This window comes from Urocitellus parryii, chromosome 10, assembly GCF_045843805.1.
Source record: "Urocitellus parryii isolate mUroPar1 chromosome 10, mUroPar1.hap1, whole genome shotgun sequence".
Taxonomy (NCBI): domain Eukaryota; kingdom Metazoa; phylum Chordata; class Mammalia; order Rodentia; family Sciuridae; genus Urocitellus; species Urocitellus parryii.
The window spans coordinates 7386135-7404951 of NC_135540.1; the positions used below are offsets into that span (position 1 = coordinate 7386135).

Here is an 18817-nt window from a genome sequence, read left to right on the forward strand (position 1 = left end):
AGAAAGGGGATGCCATTCTATCTTGAGGAACATTCTGCATTTCAAATCATCAGTGTCCTAGGAGGAGGACGCTGGGACATGTGTGTGGTGCAGTGATGTGCAGGGCACGGCACTGCTGCCTGGCATGATGATGTGCTGCTTCTAGGACACTTGCTGATGAGCTGTGACCCACGCTTTCATACTCCAGAGAATAGATGAGAGAAGACATTTATTCTGAAAGCTGTAGGAAAGTGGACATTGTGCTATCTTTGGAGAACATTTGGCAGTGGATGACATAATTATCAGATATTATGGACACAATTCACTAAAACAATTCATAAGAGGTAAGGTCATAAGATTTGGTTATAAATTCTGGGCACTGTGGGGAATAGTGAGATATTGCTATAACTTTGACTTATAATTGTGGAAAAAGTACTTCAGAAGCACCTGACAGTGACCTTTTGCTTTGGCATCAAGCAGTTCTATAAATGCCTAAAGTGGTAGAGAATCCACAATCACTCTGCTTTCTTCTTTTTTTTTTCTTCAGTGATCTATTCACTGGCTATGATTTCTTGTTACACTTTTGCACTATGAGGAAAAACAGACTAAACAAGTGTCCTATGAATCCAACAACACTGATGAAAAAATAATCAAGAGGTCTGTGTGATACAAATGATGAAATTCTCATTGTATAAAATGGTTACATAACAAATGTGTCATTACTGGAATGAACTGTAATGAATGGTTACATAACAAATGTGTCATTACTGGAACCACTTGGCAAAGTTTGATGATTGAAAAAATTAAGAGCAGAGCCAATGTGCCTCAAGGAAAGGCAAAGGGACCAAACACATGATTAGTCGGTTGCCAAGTATTTCACTTCTGTTAGAGGTACAAAATTATTTTGGCCTTTATTCATTCAGATAATTGATAAATGCATGGTTTACTCACAAATCTGGGAACAAAGACAAGAAAGCTCTCATAAATTTGCTCGATTTTTAGAGACATTTGCTTAGTTACGTAAAATGATGCAATGAGAAACCTTCACAAAGAAGAAAGTGTGATATTCTCAGACCTACTACTCTCCAAAATGATATTAAGATTTGATGTGAGAAGCCATATCATTCTCTTTTTTGGGGGCAGGGTGTGTGTGTGCCAGGGATTGAACTCAGGGACACTCAACCACTGAGCCATGTCTCCAGCCCTATTTTGTATTTTATTTAGAGACAGGGTCTCACTGAGTAGCTTAGTGCTTCACTTTTGCTGATCCTAGCTTTGAAGTCGCAAACGGATCGCCCTGCCTCAGCCTTAAGAATATTGACAACGTCAAAACAAGTCATCTTATGTGAAACTGACAACATACTGTCAAATATGTAATGTAACCCTTTGAAGAGTTTTGCTCCTTTCCACCAAAACTAATTGATAAATAGGTCATGAGAGTCACTTCGTTGTATGAAGTGTAATATATGAAAGGATATCACATTCCCAATGCCCTAATTACAGGACAGTTTATATGTATGTAAAAGATATTACATTGAGTTGGAAGATGGCAGCGAATGGAGTGCATCACCCCCGTGTAATGCGTCACTGCTCAGGTGAATGACGAGTTAGAACGGCCAAAAGCTATCTTGTTAGGAATTTCCAGCAAAATTGGGGTGCACCGAAACCTAGAGGAAGGATTTCCATTGCCCGAGGATCGGTTACTGGGGCTCAACCGCGAATGATTTGTCCGCCCGGAGATTCAAGCTGCTTATACAGCGGCTCGCCCTGCTGCTAGAGACTGCAGCGCACCGGGAAACGGCATCCCTAGAAATGGTGAGCTAGCACCACAGAGAAACGGCGCTGCTGATTCTGTGGGCTCCTGCCGGCTGTGCCCTCACTGTGCTCAGTGCTGAATTCTGGGTTTGAGATGGGGGAAGAAAGCGGTCCAGTTCTGTCCTCCACACCGGTCAGCCCACCGAGGAAGCCAGTGGCCACAATCTTGGAGAGCTGACGTTACCATCGCCAGTTTTCGACTGATCGCAGCTCATTCAGCGACAGAACAGGTCTGTGACATTTAGACCATCTCCCATACAGCTGGGAAATCACATAAAATCTCTTCCGGCTTTCTGGGGGCGTGATTAACAGAGTGAGCGTGAATAGAGGCGTGGGGATAAGGTAAAGGCACCTGACCTACAACTCCCTCCCACCAGCGGCGAAAACGAAACCTGTCTCGCCAGCTCTCGGAGGAGGGGCTAGCAGAGGGAATCAAAACAATAAGGTGCCGGTTCCCAAAAGCTGCGCTCCATGTCCAAGAAACTGCAGGCACAGAGTGTAGTTTGAATTGCCGAGAGGTATCACACTGGGGAAGGCCTGGCTGACAGGAGAAGCCAGGGGAATAGAAACCAGGAATTAACCTAAGCTAACAGGTTTTGAGGGACACCAGTGGGGGGAGGAGGGAGCGGCCTCACACGGATTGTTTCCTACAGCCGGAGGGCAACATCTTGGCCCCGAAGGCACAGCACCACCTACTGGAAGCGAAGAACATAGAAGCCTAACAGTGTCCCTTTTTTCTTTTAATTTTTTTTTTAATTTTTTAATTTAAATTTTTTTTCTTTTCTACAATTATACTATTATTTTTTAAACGTAATTTTTATTTTACTGCATTTTATTATTTTTTTTATTATCATTTCCTTTTCTTTTCTATTCTTTTCTCTTTTTTTCCTCTCTCCCTCTCTCTTTCTTGGTTTGCTTCCTTACCTTTTCACCATCTTTCCTCTTAAGCATGACCACCCAGATTACGTACAACTTACTAAATGCAAATAGATGAATACTACGAATAGGTCCATAGTCCGCCTAAGCCCTTAACTACCACCAAGTACTCCTGTCTATTCTCTTGTTAATATTCGCCTGCATTTGAGCAACCCCCCAAATTAGCTAACATATACTAACCTCCATACCATCAAAGCGCCCGAACTCAACATAAAATCTGAAGTAAGTTCGAACCTCAATTCTATACATGCCATCAAATTCTGTAGGCCTTTAATGAAACTAATGAATTTACTTTAAATCACAATTAAATCCAACATCTCTAAACATTGTCTCCCAACACAAAGGAGAGATACTGGAACTATAAAAACCAAAACAAATTTAAAGAAGAAAACAGAAATACAGCAGTCAAACAGAGTTGGAAAGCAACGTGAGCACCATGAAAAAACAAGGGAAAAAAGGATTACAAACAATGCAGTACAACTTAAATTCACAGGAGAACATAGAGGTTTCAGAAAAATGGACAGAGAAAGAACTCAAGGCATACCTAACTCAGATGGAACGGAATCTTAGAGAACACATCAGACAGCAAGTCCAAACAATGAAAGTATACTTTGAAAATGAATTAAATAAGCAAATTCAAATGGCAAAGAACAAGCTATACCAGGAGATAGAGATTTAAAAAAAATATCAAACAGTAATCCTAGAAATGCAGGAAACCATAAACCAAATTAAAAACTCAAACGAGAATATTACAAATAGACTAGATCAAATAGTCAGAACATCAGATAATGAAGACAAAGTGTATCAGCTTGAAAAGAATATAGTCAACACAGAAAGGATGCTAAGAAATCACGAGCAATCTATCCAAGAGATATGGGATGTCATAAAAAAACCAAACTTGAGAGTCATCGGGATAGAAGAAGGTATAGAAGATCAAACCACAGGAATGAATAATCTATTGAATGAAATAATCCTAGAAAACTTCCCAGATGTGAAAGATGGAATGGATTGCCAAATCCTGGAAGCCTACAGGACCCCAAACATACAAAACCGTAATAGACCAATTCCAAGACACATAATTATGAAGATATCCAACATACAGAACAAGGAGAGAATATTAAAAGCTACGAGAGAAAGAAGGCAGATTACATTCAGGGGTAAACCAATTAGGTTAACGGCTGATTTTTCATCACAGACGTTGAAAGCAAGAAGATCCTGGAACAACGTATTTCAAATGCTGAAAAATAATGGATTCCAACCAAGAATACTGTATCCAGCAAAATTAAGCTTCGGATTTGACAATGAAATTAAAATATTTCATGATAAACAAAAGTTAAAAGAATTCACAGCCAGAAAACCAGCACTTCAAGGCATTTTGAGCAAAACACTACAAGAAGAGGAATTGAAAAACAGCACCCAAAACTAACATTGGGAGGCAACTCAGTAAAGGGAAGAAAAAAAATATAACCAAAAAGGAAAAACGAGCCATATTAAAATAAATAAATAAATAAGTATGACTGGAAGTACAAATAATATATCAATAGTAACCTTAAACATTAATGGCTTAAATTCACCAATCAAGAGACAAAGGCTAGTAACCTGGATTAAAAAAAACAAATCCAACAATATGCTGCCTTCAGGAGACTCATATGATAGGAAAAGACATACACAGGTTGAAAGTGAAAGGTTGGGAAAAATCATACCACTCACATGGTCCTCAGAAGCAAGCAGGAGTGGCCATACTCATATCGAATAAAATCAACTTCAAACCTAAGTTAATCAAAAGGGATAAAGAAGGCCACTATATACTGTTAAAAAGAACCATTCACCAACAAGACATAACAATTATCAATATGTATGCACCAAACAATGGTGCTGGAATGTTCATAAAATAAATTCTGCTCAAGTTCAACAGTCAAATAGACCACAACACGATAATTATCGGTGACTTCAACACACCGCTCTCTCCATTGGACAGATCCACCAGACAAAAGCTGAATAAAGAAACTACAGGACTCAATAACACAATTAATAACCTAGACTTAACCGACATATATAGAATATATCAACCATCATCAGGTAGATACACGTTCTTCTCAGCAGCACATGGATCCTTCTCAAAGATAGACCATATATTATGCCATAGGGCAACTCTTAGTAAATATAAAGGTGTGGAGATAATACCATGCATCTTATCTGATCATAATGGAATGAAACTGGAAATCAATGATAAAAGAAGGAAGGAAAAATCCTGCATCACCTGGAAAATGAATATGTTACTGAATGATAAATGGATTACAGAAGACATAAAGGAGGAAATCAAAAACTTCTTAGAGATAAATGAAAATACAGACACAACATATCGGAATCTATGGGACACAATGAAAGCAGTTTTAAGAGGGAAATTCATTGCCTGGAGTTCATTCCTCAATAAAAGAAAAAACCAACAAATAAATAAACTCACACTTCATCTCAAAACCCTAGAAAAGGAAGAGCAAAACAACAGTGAATGTAGTAGAAGGCAAGAAATAATTAAAATCAGAGCGGAAATCAATGAAATTGAAACAAAAAAAAAACATTGAAAAAATTGATAAAACTAAAAATTGGTTCTTCGAAAAAATAAGTAAGATCGACAGACCCTTAGCCATGCTAGCAAAAAGAAGAAGAGAGAGAACTCAAATTACCAACATACGGGATGAAAAAGGCAATATCACAACGGACACTACAGAAATACAGAAGATAATTAGAAATTATTTTGAAACCCTATATTCCAATAAAATAGAAGATAGTGAAGATATCGATAAATTTCTTAAATCATATGATTTGCCCAGATTGAGTCAGGAAGATACACACAATTTAAACAGACCAATAACAAAGGAGGAAATAGAAGAAGCCATCAAAAGACTACCAACCAAGAAAAGCCCTGGACTGGATGGGTATACAGCGGAGTTTTACAAAACCTTCAAAGAAGAATTAATACCAATACTTTTCAAGTTATTTCAAGAAATAGAAAAAGAAGGAGATCTTCCAAATTCATTCTATGAGGCCAACATCACCCTGATCCCGAAACCAGACAAAGACACTTCAAAGAAAGAAAACTACAGACCAATATCTCTAATGAACATAGATGCAAAAATCCTCAATAAAATCCTGGCGAATTGAATACAAAAGCATATCAAAAAAAATAGTGCACCATGATCAAGTAGGATTCATCCCTGGGATGCAAGGCTGGTTCAATATACGGAATCAATAAATGTTATTCACCACATCAATAGACTTAAAGATAAGAACCACATGATCATCTCGAAAGATGCAGAAAAAGCATTTGACAAAGTACAACATCCCTTTATGTTCAAAATACTAGAAAAACTAGGGATAACAGGATCTTACCTCAACATCGTAAAAGCTATATATGCTAAGCCTCAGGCTAGCATTATTCTGAATGGAGAAAAACTGAAGGCATTCCCTCTAAAATCTGGAACAAGACAGGGATACCCTCTCTTACCACTTCTATTCAATTTAGTTCTTGAAATACTAGCCAGAGCAATTAGACAGACAAAAGAAATTAAAGGCACAAAAACAGGAAAAGAAGAACTTATATTATCATTATTTGTGGATGATATGATACTATATCTAACAGACCCAAAAGGGTCTACAAAGAAACTACTAGAGTTCATAAATGAATTCAGCAAAGTGGCAGGATATAAAATCAACACGCATAAATCAAAGGCATTCCTGTATATCAGCGACAAATCTTCTGAAATGGAAATGAGGACAATCACCCCATTCACAATATCCTCAAAAAAATTAAAATACTTGGGAATCAACCTAACAAAAGAGGTGAAAGATTTATACAATGAAAACTACAGAACCCTAAAGAGAGAAATAGAAGAAGACCTTAGAAGATGGAAAAATATACCCTGTTCATGGATAGGAAGAACTAACATCATCAAAATGGCGATATTACCCAAAGTTCTCTATAGGTTTAATGCAATGCCAATCAAAATCCCAAGGGCATTTCTTGTAGAAATAGATAAAGCAATTATGAAATTCATATGGAAAAACAAAAAACCCAGAATAGCAAAAGCAATTCTAAGCAGGAAGTGTGAGTCAGGCGGTATAGCGATACCAGATTTCGAACTATACTACAGAGCAATAGTAACAAAAACAGCATGGTACTGGTACCAAAACAGGCGGGTGAACCAATGGTACAGAATAGAGGACACAGAGACCAATCCACAAAATTACAACTTTCTTATATTTGATAAAGGGGCTGAAAGCATGCAATGGAGGAAGGATAGCATCTTCAACAAATGGTGCTGGGAAAACTGGAAATCCGTACGCAACAAAATGAAACTGAATCCCTTTCTCTCGCCATGCACAAAAGTTAACTCAAAATGGATCAAAGAGCTTGATATCAAATCAGAGACTCTGCACCTGATAGAAGAAAAAGTTGGCTCCGATCTACATATTGTTGTGTCGGGCTCCAAATTCCTTAATAGGACGTCCATAGCACAAGAGTTAATAACTAGAATCAACAAATGGGACTTACTCAAACTAAAAAGGTTTTTCTCAGCAAGAGAAACAATAAGAGAGGTAAATAGGGAGCCTACATCCTGGGAATGAATTTTTATTCCTCACACTTCAGATAGAGCCCTAATATCCAGAGTATACAAAGAACTCAAAAAATTAAACAATAAGGAAAACAAATAACCCAATCAACAAATGGGCCAAAGACCTGAACAGACACTTCTCAGAGGAGGACATACAATCAATCAACAAGTACATGAAAAAATGCTCACCATCTCTAGCAGTCAGAGAAATGCAAATCAAAACCACCCTAAGATACCATCTCACTCCAGTAAGATTGGCAGCCATTATGAAGTCAAACAACAAGTGTTGGCGAGGATGTGGGGAAAAGGGTACTCTTGTACATTGCTGGTAGGACTGCAAATTGGTGCGGCCAATTTGGAAAGCAGTATGGAGATTCCTGCGAAAGCTGGGAATGGAACCACCATTTGACCCAGCTATCGCCCTTCTCGGACTATTCCCTGAAGACCTTAAAAGAGCATACTACAGAGATACTGCCACATCGATGTTCATAGCAGCACAATTCACAATAGCTAGACTGTGGAACCAACCCAGATGCCCTTCAATAGATGAATGGATAAAAAAAAATGTGGCATTTATACAGAATGGAGCAGCACTAAAAAATGACAAAGTCATGGAATGTGCAGGGAAATGGATGGCATTAGAGCAGATTATGCTAAGTGAAGCTAGCCAATCCCTAAAAAACAAATGCCAAATGTCTTCTTTGATATAATGAGAGCAACTAAGAACAGAGCAGGGAGGAAGAGCAGGAGGAAAAGACTAACATTAAACAGAGACATGAGGTGGGAGGGAAAGGGAGAGAAAAGGGAAATTGCATAGAAATGGAAGGAGACCCTCATTGTTATACAAAATTACATATAAGAGGTTGTGAGGGGAATGGGGAAAAAAACAAGGAGAGAAATGAATTGCAGTAGACGGGGTAGAGAGAGAAGATGGGAAGGGAGAGGAGGGGGGATAATAGAGGATAGGAAAGGTAGCAGAATACAACAGTCACTAATATGGCATCATGTAAAAATGTGGATGTGTAACCGATGTGATTCTGCAATCTGTAATTGGGGTAAAAATGGGAATTCATAACCCACTTGAATCTAATGTATGAAATATGATATGTCAAGAGCTTTGTAATGTTTTGAACAACCAATAAAAAAAAGATATTACATTGTCCAGTGTCCTATTTATAGGACAATCTTTGTTTTTATTCTTAATAATAATAAAGGATATATAAGCTCTAGATTATGATTCCCAATCTGTTTCAATGAACCTGTGTCAATTTTGTCAAAATATTCACAGAATTAATAAACACTTCAGACTTAGTGGGTGACTCTGAACATCAAACAAATAACTGAAGATGGGATCCTCCAGCAGTTAAGCAAGGAGTCACATGGGAGATGGACACTCTACCAACAGGAAGCCTCTGTGGGCATCTATTAGAACTTGCATGATAAGATCCTGGGGGGAAGGCAATGAGTGTCTACACACCTCCTCTGTCCATAGTATCCTACACAAGATCTTCATTTTTGTGACCTGATGGTAATTCAAAGTGCTCATGCAATTAGGTTTCAGAAGATAGAGGTAAACAATTTTGTCCTGTCCTTAATATTTCTAGTTAACTTGGATGCTTAAAACAATACTCAAACATATTATGTCTATTGTGTGCTTTCTTTGTATGTGGTGCTGGGAACTAAACCTGGGTCCCTGACACTCTAGGCAAGTACTGTACCACACCGAGCTACAACCCCAGCCTTATTGTGTTCATTTTAAGTAGTCTAAGAGATAGAACTCAGATCACATAGGGAATACTACCTGAAAGGCAAGATAAGCACTTTAGTATTTAGCTTGTTCTGTTTTCAGTAGCTTTCTTGGAAAATTCTCCATCTTGTAAAAAATGAACCAATGCATTTCCTTTAAATGCCTCACATTTCCTAGTAGAACATTCTGCATACAGTTCATATATCAATAAATGTTGATAAATAAACTAGTGATAATATGAGCTCTACATAAAAAGACAGTGCCATTAAAGTATCTTTACCATTCATACAGAAACAGTACAATGAAAAAAAAAAACATAGTATAAGATGGCACAGAAATCACAATGTTTAGAAGGTTAAAAAAGGAAAAGTGGCAAAAAAGAATCTAGTTAATAATCTTTAAAGTTAAAATTAACTCTGCCAATTAAATTTTTGCTCTATTAGAGTAATTGTGTAGGAGCTGAAGAGGAAAGAGGGTGAATAAGACTCATCTGATCCAACTGAATAAAATATAGGGTATACAGTGGCAAAGCATTATAAGAGTTTTTAAGAAGTGTGACTATAGGAGAGGAAAATCAGTTACACTGAGAAGTCTGATATTTAAATATTAGCTTTGGGAAAAAAGTGACATTTTACCATATTTCATGACATTAAGTCTTACCTTCAAAAATATAGTATGTCTGAGAACAGAATAGTTTCATTCTCCTGCATTTATGCTGCAGCTGATGATTCATTTACTATTAGGCCACAGAGGAATTTTTGGCATTTTATTATTTATAAACATGTTTGTGAGTTTTCTCTTTCTCTCTCTCTCTCTTTTTTTTTTTTTTTTTTGAGATTTCTTACCTGACTTTTTTGAAGGTTAGCTTCTTCTAGGAGTTGCATGCTATCTCTAGCTCTTAGAATAGCCTCATATTTCTCATTTTCTAATTTGTTACACATTGCTTGAAGGTCTCTGGTTTGTTTTTCCTGATGTGTTTTTTCTGTTCTTAACTGGTTGGCTTCTTGGATTGCAACACATAATCTAGAAATTAATAATCACATTATGAAAGTTAAATATTTTTAAAGGCAGGGAGGGAAACGAGATTTAATGAGGCCATAGTACAGGGCAGATATTATGCCAATAACTTTCTTATGTATCATTTGATACATACTACAATTATGTAGTGGGTTTTATTATCTCCATTTTAAAGAACAACAAACATACCCAGAGAGATTCAGCTTTTGACTAAGGTCATATGGCTAAAGAGCAGAGGGGCTGAGACTGAGCCTAGATATTCTCTAATTAGGTTACATTTGCTGTGATACCGCACTGCATAATATGACAATATTATGACACAAACATTTAAAGATGGCTTTGTTCTTTATATTTATATGATCTTCCTTTTCTCTTTTTTTCCTCTTGGCCCCCTTCTCCTGCCTTCTGCTCAGGTAAGCCTGTTAACTTACTAATGAATACTTTGAATATTTTTCTCCTAGTTCATATAATCATATACATACATACACACACTTAGCATATATACATCTATAGGCTTCTGCACATATTTTTGTTAAAAGAATTAAAATCATCATATTATGCTCTTTTTCTGTACTTTTCTCATTCAATATATGAGAAAATTCCACTAAACAATACATCCAAAGCTTTCTTTTCCTAGTCTGACAGACATAACCTATTCATTTGAATTTTCCTGGGGAGTTTAAACACCTTTGTTTTGTAAGCCATACGGATTTTTTTTAAAATTTCTTTTTCATCTTCTCCATCAGTTTTTTCCTTATGAACTGTTTACTTATTCCTTTATAAGAACCCTGAATAATATAGCTATTAATCCTCAGTATGTACTTTATGCTACAAATGTTTTCCACATCTACTTGGTTGTTGTCATCATTATCTGTTGACTGTACTTAAGGAATCTTTAACTGAAAATTTTTAAAATTTGTTTTATATATATATATATATATATCTGACAGTAGAATCTATTTTGATATATTTATAGAAACGTGGAATACAGTTTATTCTAATTAGGATCCCAGTCTTGTGGATGTACACAATGTTAAGATTCACTCATTTGTTAAGATTCACTCAATACATTGAAAAAAAATTTTTAATTGCTTTTATTTTTTAAATGTATCACAGAGGAATGCATCCCAGTTCTTATTACACATATAGAACACAATTTTTCATATATCTGTTTGTATATAGAGTATGTTCACACCAATTCATGTCTTCACATATGTACTTTGGATAATGATGTCCACTGCTAACCTCCTGCCCGCTCCCTTTACATTGAAAATTTAATACAACTAAATGTGATGATTTTTTTCCCTTTTGAGATTTCAGCTTTTATAAAGATAGTCTTCCTCTGCCATACATATTTATTACCAAGAAACTTATTTTTCATTATAATCTTTGAGGTGCTATATGGCTTTTAAAAACTATCTCAATGTATTTTCCCTTGATAAAAATAAAGTTAAAAAATGAATATAGCCAGTTCACAACTAGAACACATTAACACATATATGTACAAAACTGCCCTATAGAGAAATGATATAAAAACTAACATAATATCATCTAGTCAATAGAAATATTTTTAAAACCTCAGGTTAATTTACAAACATTTAATAATAATATATTTAACAGAGTATATATAAACCAGACAAGTCCTTCTTAGAGAGACCTGCCATTCCCTAGATTCCTTAGTCATCTAGAGGGACTTGGAGGTTTCCAGGGAGAGATCTTTAGAAGAGGAAAGGAAATAACATGCTTTTAAAACATGTTTTTTATGGCATTTGAAAAGATCATAAACAATAATTTAAAACCCCAAATAATAAATACTTATTTTGATGCCAAAATGTCTTTGACTTTATGAAATAGCAACAATTTGATAACACTAAAAGATCAGTATAAAAATATCCTTTTCAGAAAAGGGTTCCTGAACACGTAAACTAGACTTTCAATAAAGTACCCTAAGATTTAATTTTCTTTTCTTTCTTTTAATATGTAGTGATCTCTTCTTAGGGTTCACTTAGGTTATAATATTATAGTTTTACACCAAAAACAACAACACAAAACCCCCAAAGATAACTTAAAGCATTGTTGAATAAATAAACATAATTCAATACTAACAGAACCAAAAGCAAGTGAAATTCACTCATTCAGAGTGAACAGTCTGCCTGGTCACTGTTTCACTGTTTCTAGTCATTAGCATAAACTAGCACAGAATGCTACTAAAATAAAAGAAATAAAAATCTTCAAACAGTGGTTTTTCTAAGTTTAACTCACAGAAGTTCAGGAAAGCAATAAAATAATCAACTCCCAAAAGTTGAAAAAAACCGCTGGTGGGACTGCAAATTGGTGCAGTCAACATGGAAAGCAGTATGGAGATTTCCTGGAAAACTGGGAATGGAACCACCATTTGACTCAGCTGTCCCTCTCCTCAGTCTATATCCAAAGGACTTAAAAATAGCATACTGTAGGGACACAGCCACATCAATGTAGCAGAACAATTCACAATAGCTAAACTGTGCAATCAACTTAGATGCTCTTCAATAGATGAATGGATAAAAAAATGTAGCATATATACACAATGGAATATTACTCAGCAATAAAAGAGAATAAAATCATGGCATTTGCAGGTAAATGGATGGATTTAGAGAAGATAAGAAATACTAAATGAAGTCAGCCAATCCCAAAAAACCAAATGCCAAATGTTTTCTTTGATATAAGGAGGCTGATTCATAGTGGGATAGGGAGAGGGAGCATGGGAGGAAAAGAGGAACTTTAGATAAGGAAGAGGGGTTGGAGGGGAAGGGAGGGGGCATGGGGTAATTAATGATGGTGGAATGTGATAATCATTATTATCCAAAGTACGGGTATGAAGACACAAATTGGTGTGAATATACTATGCATACAACAAGAGATATGAAAAATTGTGCCCTATATATGTAATAAAAACTATAATGCATTTTGCTGTCATATATAAATAAAAAATCAATTCGTTCTCAATCTGCTGTGAGCAAAGTAATTACTTTTATTAACATTTTGGAGAAGAGAAATTCAAATACACATCTTTTTTCTGGATATAGAATAAATTAGTTATGCATCTGTGACTAGAACTAAGATATGAGTTCTTGATATGCTCAGGTCAGTAGACTATTTCTCTGTGTAACAGAGTCCAAAGGTACAGGATAAGTTTTTCAGATATAAACCATAATGTGAATCCAAAGGCTGTGATCATTTTATCTAAATGGATTACTAATGACAATTTTCAAGTTTCTTAAAAGAACAACAAATAAGCCTTAGGAAACAACAAAGACAAAAGATGCCAGAGTGATTTTTGTTATAAGATAGCAAGTTATGACAAAACTATAGAATATACTTAAAAAGCAATTCAAACCTTCAATGATAAATAAATATTATGCTCCAGAAAACTCTAGGGAAAGCATAATGATTTCTCATCTTGTATAACTATTTAGTAAACTATTTACAATTTTTACCCTTCATCATTATTATTTTTTTTCCTGTCTTGAAATAGAAAGAACATTTTCATTTTGTGATGGATTAAACTGACTATGACTGCTTTGGGGAACAGGTAAAGGTAGTCAATAATAACTTGCTTGCACATGAAAAAAATTCTCATTGCTTCCTTAATTATTCAACATGTGCTATATATTCTATATTCTATTACTTTATTACTTGAAGCTTTTGGGGGGTGAGGTGGGAGCTGTTTCTAAATCCTACCCTTGTTTTCCTCCTGCTAGTCAAGTGGCTTAGTTTTTCTTGCATTTGGTAATTTTTGATAAACTCATTTCTGCCTGAATTTAATCTATGGGAATCTTTAGGAGCCTAAATTTAAAATGTTTCCCCTCAAAGAGATTTACTTTTGCATTTCCCATGCACCATGATTTGCTACCAACTTAACTGCCACTTAAGTTTTTTGGCCTGAGTTTCCAATGAACACCCCAGGCTCCTCTGTTGCCAGGGCTGTTTACACATGCTTAGAGAAGACTATAATGGTTATCTTTTTGTTTTTTCCACCTGACAATATGGTAAACAGTCTCATGTCATCTGTCTTTGTTAAGAGGCAAATACTTTTCCTATCTACCTTTCAATGAGGCTGTAGTTCTTGAAGGGGTCCATTTCAAGCAGGCTCCCCTAGGTTGAGGCTCCTGCCACTTTATACAGCTCCAGGCCTGGCTTCCTTCTTTATTTACTACTCTGATTTAGCTCCCTGTCTTTGCTTGTTTATACTCTGGGGGATTTATTTCTCTTACATTTAAATGCTTTATTTGTTAAAAAAAAATTGTGTGTGTGTGTATACATATCTCTATATATCTATATCTATCTATCTATCTATCTATCTATCTATCTATCTATCTATATATATCTATCTATATTTACTTTATCATCACAATGTTCACATGAAGAGCTTTTCCTATGTGAATGAGAATAGTCTGCCTATTTGTTGAGTCACTTTTGTCATCTTTGCTTTCTAACCTGTAGCAGTGGTCCGCCCAAATATCTGCTTCAGACCTTGAGAGCAGATGCTGTGGCATGCTACACCCAATGTACCTGGCTTTTGTTCTTCCTTTGTATTGACAACATTGGACTACACTTGAGCCCTATGCTCCCCTGTTCTCTAAAATCTTCTATCCTTTGGTGTTCCAGCAAAGGGATGAACACAAAGGATAACCTTGCACTTAGTATTCCAAGAACAGACCCACTTCTCCCTTCTCTTGACTCCCTTGTTTACCTGCCTGTAGGAAACTTCCAGCCCCTCCCCTTTTTTTTGGAAACAATCCTCATGAATGAATGTTCTCCCTTCTGCAACAATCTGAATAAAATCGTCTCCTGTGTTTGTCGGGTGCATTTAGTCTTTCACAGTACTGAAGAGTCCCTAAACTACACAAACAAACCTCAAAAGGAAAGAAAATTTTAACTAAATTATATTTTTCAATCATTTCACATTACTCACTCTCAATCTCTTAAACATAAACCACACATGTGTGCACGCACATACACACACACGCACATCCATGGTAACCTAGTTTCTGAAATGTCTTCAATCTGGGTAATGAGGATTTGCTGAAGAAAGAAGGAAAAAAAGTAATTTGCATTCTGATTACGTAAAAATGTGTAAATTTGGATGTATTCTTTAGTAAATAAAAGTGAAATCTCAAACATCAATTTAGGTTGATAGTGGTAGCATGACTGTCTCAAAACAAAACAAAAGGACTGGGATGTAGCTCAGCTGTAGAGTGCCCCTCAGTTCAAATCCCAGTATCTCAAAAAATACAATAGAGTAAATAATTTTTAAAAATCCACAATATTCAACTCCTTGAGCTAATCATTCTTGCAGTGTTTATGACCCTGATTACTAAAATGTAGTTTAAAAACTAACATTCTCCTTTTTTTTTTTTTGGCAACACTGGGAAGTGAAGGCAAGCCTCGCACATCTCCAGGCCTTGTGCTCGCATGTCTCCTATCTCCATGGCTTTCTTTGACTATGTAAGATGGAACTATGGGGGTGTCGAGGTAATAGCAAGTTTCCTCTGATACTGTGATTTAGAAATTTTAATCAGTCATAAAAAGAAAGAAGGATTTTAGGTTTTTAAAGATCAACTGGGTTCACTTCAACTTCTGCAGGGTGACCTCAAGATAGAAGAAAATGAAGGCGTACTTTGTCATGCCGTACAAAACAAAGGCCACAGCACTCAAAGAGTTTCACTTCTTCTTTAAAAAGCATTGAACTAAAATTGGTACGACTGTTCTCTTTAAAAATAATGATGGGCTGGGATTGTAGCTCAGTGGCAGAGCGCTTGCCTCACACATGTGAGGCACTGGGTTCGATCCTCAGCCCCACATAAAAATAAATAAACAAAATATCGTGTCTATATATAACTAAAAAAAATTTTTTTAAAAGTTATGATTACTATAGCACACTATGTGAAAGGTATAGTCTCATTAAACAAATGATTTTTGAACATATGTTCAAAGTGTAATAATTTTCTGAAAATGAATTTTAAAATAATGTCCAAAATATTGGATGACAACTATAGTTTTGATTTAGCACTTTATAATACATATTCTAACACCATAAATAGAAATTCTACTTTAGCACATCTGTTGGAAGTATACAGACAAAGCCACACATATTTAACAACTCACCGCACTTCTAATTGTTTTATACTTGTTTGTAAGTGATGTAGGCGTTTATCTGATGCGTCTTCTCTTCCCTGGGCAGACAGCATATCCTCCTCCTAGAAAATGGAGAGATTGGAAGCTTATTTCAAGTACATGAAAACTTAATACACCACTTTAGAGCCTGAAGAAAACAGCTCACAGCACGAAGTTATGCTGCTATAATTCAAACTAAGTTTAAAGAAGCCATGTGACTTTGGAAAGGAATGACATATATAACAAAGATAGGAGAGAACTTCACCATCAATACTATATTAGACAATCAACCAAAACAGTCATTGCATATAGATTTGTACAAACATAGATTTCTACAAAGGTTTCAAACTGATTCTATAGTGGGAATCTAACAGCAAGACAGGTATTTTCATTCAGACAGCTGGCCTTTAGGATATGGTCTTTTAAATCATTATCTACCACAGTAACCTCAGGGTGTTTCTCCTCTGACATAATGATGCTCTGAAATATATTCATAGATTTTATTTTATCATCTTCCTAAAAAATTTTGTCTATTCTTCCCTGCCTTCTTTTATGTTAAATATTTATATGATGCTATTTAAATTCCTCTTGCTTTTAACTATGTTTCTGAATTACTTTTTGTTGTGTGTGGGGGGGTGCTGCTGTAGAGATCATAATATGCTTCTTTAATTTATCTCTATGTAAAGTTAATATTAAATTAATTCAGAAATGACACTGGAACCTTGCAACAATATACCTCCATGTACTAGGTTAGTCCTTAGTGTCATCCTTGTCATTTATTATAACTGCATACTTGAATATGTTGAGAAAAGAAAAAAATAGACATCTTCCTCTTGTTTTTAATTCTTCCTACATATGAGTTGCCATCAGTGCAAATTTCCTTTCAGCCTAAAAAACTTCCTTCAGAATTTTTTGAAATGTAGTTCTGTGGCGGGGGGGGGGAGATTTTGTATTAGTTTATTTAAAAATATTTTTATTTTGTCTTCATTTTAAAAATATAGCTTCCCTGGATACAGAACTCTTAGCAAGCATTTTTTTTCTCTTCAGCACTTTGTGTCTGTTATTCCAATACTTTCTGCATCCACGGCTTCTTCCCGAGAACTCTGCCAATGATCTTGTTGTGGTTTCCCTATGCAGGTCAGTGTTCTGTTGCTATTTTCAATTTTTTTTTTCTTTTAAAATTAACTGTCAGTGCCATCATGGTGTGTCCAGTAGGGATTTGCTTTGTGTTTGGCTCATGGAAATTCTTGGATCTGTTAGTTTCCCACCAAACTGAGGAAGTTTTGGTCATTATTTCTCTGTTTTTCTGTTCCTCTTCTCCTTTGTGCAATTTCAATTATACTTACCGGCTCATATTGTTCCATTGATTACTTCAGTATTTTAAACATTTTTTTATTGGAAAAATTCTATTGTTCTGATTTTGACTTCATAAATCATTCCCCTTCCCAGTCTATTCTTGGGTCTATCAAATGAATTATTTTTCATTTGCTATACTTTAAGCTCTAGAATTGCTGTACTAAAAATTATTTTCTAGTTCTCAATCAAATTTCTCTATCTCTCCTTTATCTGAGAACTTAATTTACTCTAATTTAAAAACAGATGTTTCAAAAAATTCCCTGAACATATTTATAATTCTTGATTTGAAGTTTGCCTACAAAACTCAACAGCAGCATCCATTGAGAGACTCTACTGATAGCTCACTTCCATTCTCCAAACTCCTGTCCCTCGAGTATACATCCCACAATTCTGTCTGGTAATTTATGGTTGAAAACTGGACATTGTAGATGATATACTTGAGCTACTCTGTGTTCTGCGTTGTTCTTTTGAGGATTGCAGCTTTGCTATTATTGTCCAGGGAGACAGTCACCTTGCTTGGACTTGAGTGCTGAAGTCTTTTTCCTAGTATGGAGCATCTGATGTCTGTCTGTGGTTAGTCCTTGCTGTTGCCTACTGTTATCTCTACAGCTGAGTTTGTGGAGAGTACCCTGTGCATGAGCTGAGCATCTGGCCAGATGTGGGCAGAGAGGGTTCACTCTCTGTGTGATTTCCTCGCTGCACAGATTCACCTGTGATTTCAAGCTTTGGTGTCTTCCCTTTGATATTTTAAAGAATAAAGCTTCAGCTTTCTGTTGCTCAGGTGTACACATATTTAGAATGTACTCAATTATAAAAAGTAGCAAACTCAAATATCTATTTTCATGTATTTCTATCTTTCCAGAGCAGGTTTCTCTAGGTAGGACCTCTGCCTGCTTCTTCACTGGGCTTCCTGGGGTCCCTCCCCTCTACCCATATGCACGATTTGGATGTTACGTATGAATCTGGAAAGAATATAAACTCGGAAGCAGGGTCCTTTTTTTTTTTTTTGTGACTCTTACTACTAATATTTTCTAAATTTCCAATAGCTTTTCTAGTTCTAAACTTTGGTCTTGAATACATGAAATCAATTTAAAAGCCTTCAGAAGGCCTTAAAATGTTTTAACAATTCTTACTTCTTTCACTCCTTTTTGTATTGGGATAGTTTCTAGTGTTTTTTTAAAAATTATCCATTCCTTCC

The 18817-nt window shown here is 35.8% G+C and overlaps 1 protein-coding gene across 1 annotated transcript in view; it reads right to left on the minus strand.

Annotated features, from left to right (window-relative positions):
- Sclt1 (sodium channel and clathrin linker 1) overlaps positions 1–18817 on the minus strand; it is a 174413-nt gene that overhangs the window by 66320 nt on the left and 89276 nt on the right. Inside the window, exons 11-12 of the mRNA XM_077803416.1 lie at positions 16255–16346; positions 9936–10113 (exon numbers count right to left, since the gene is read on the minus strand). Coding sequence (XP_077659542.1) covers positions 9936–10113; positions 16255–16346 — 270 coding nt within the window. The remainder of the gene's footprint in view (positions 1–9935; positions 10114–16254; positions 16347–18817) is intronic.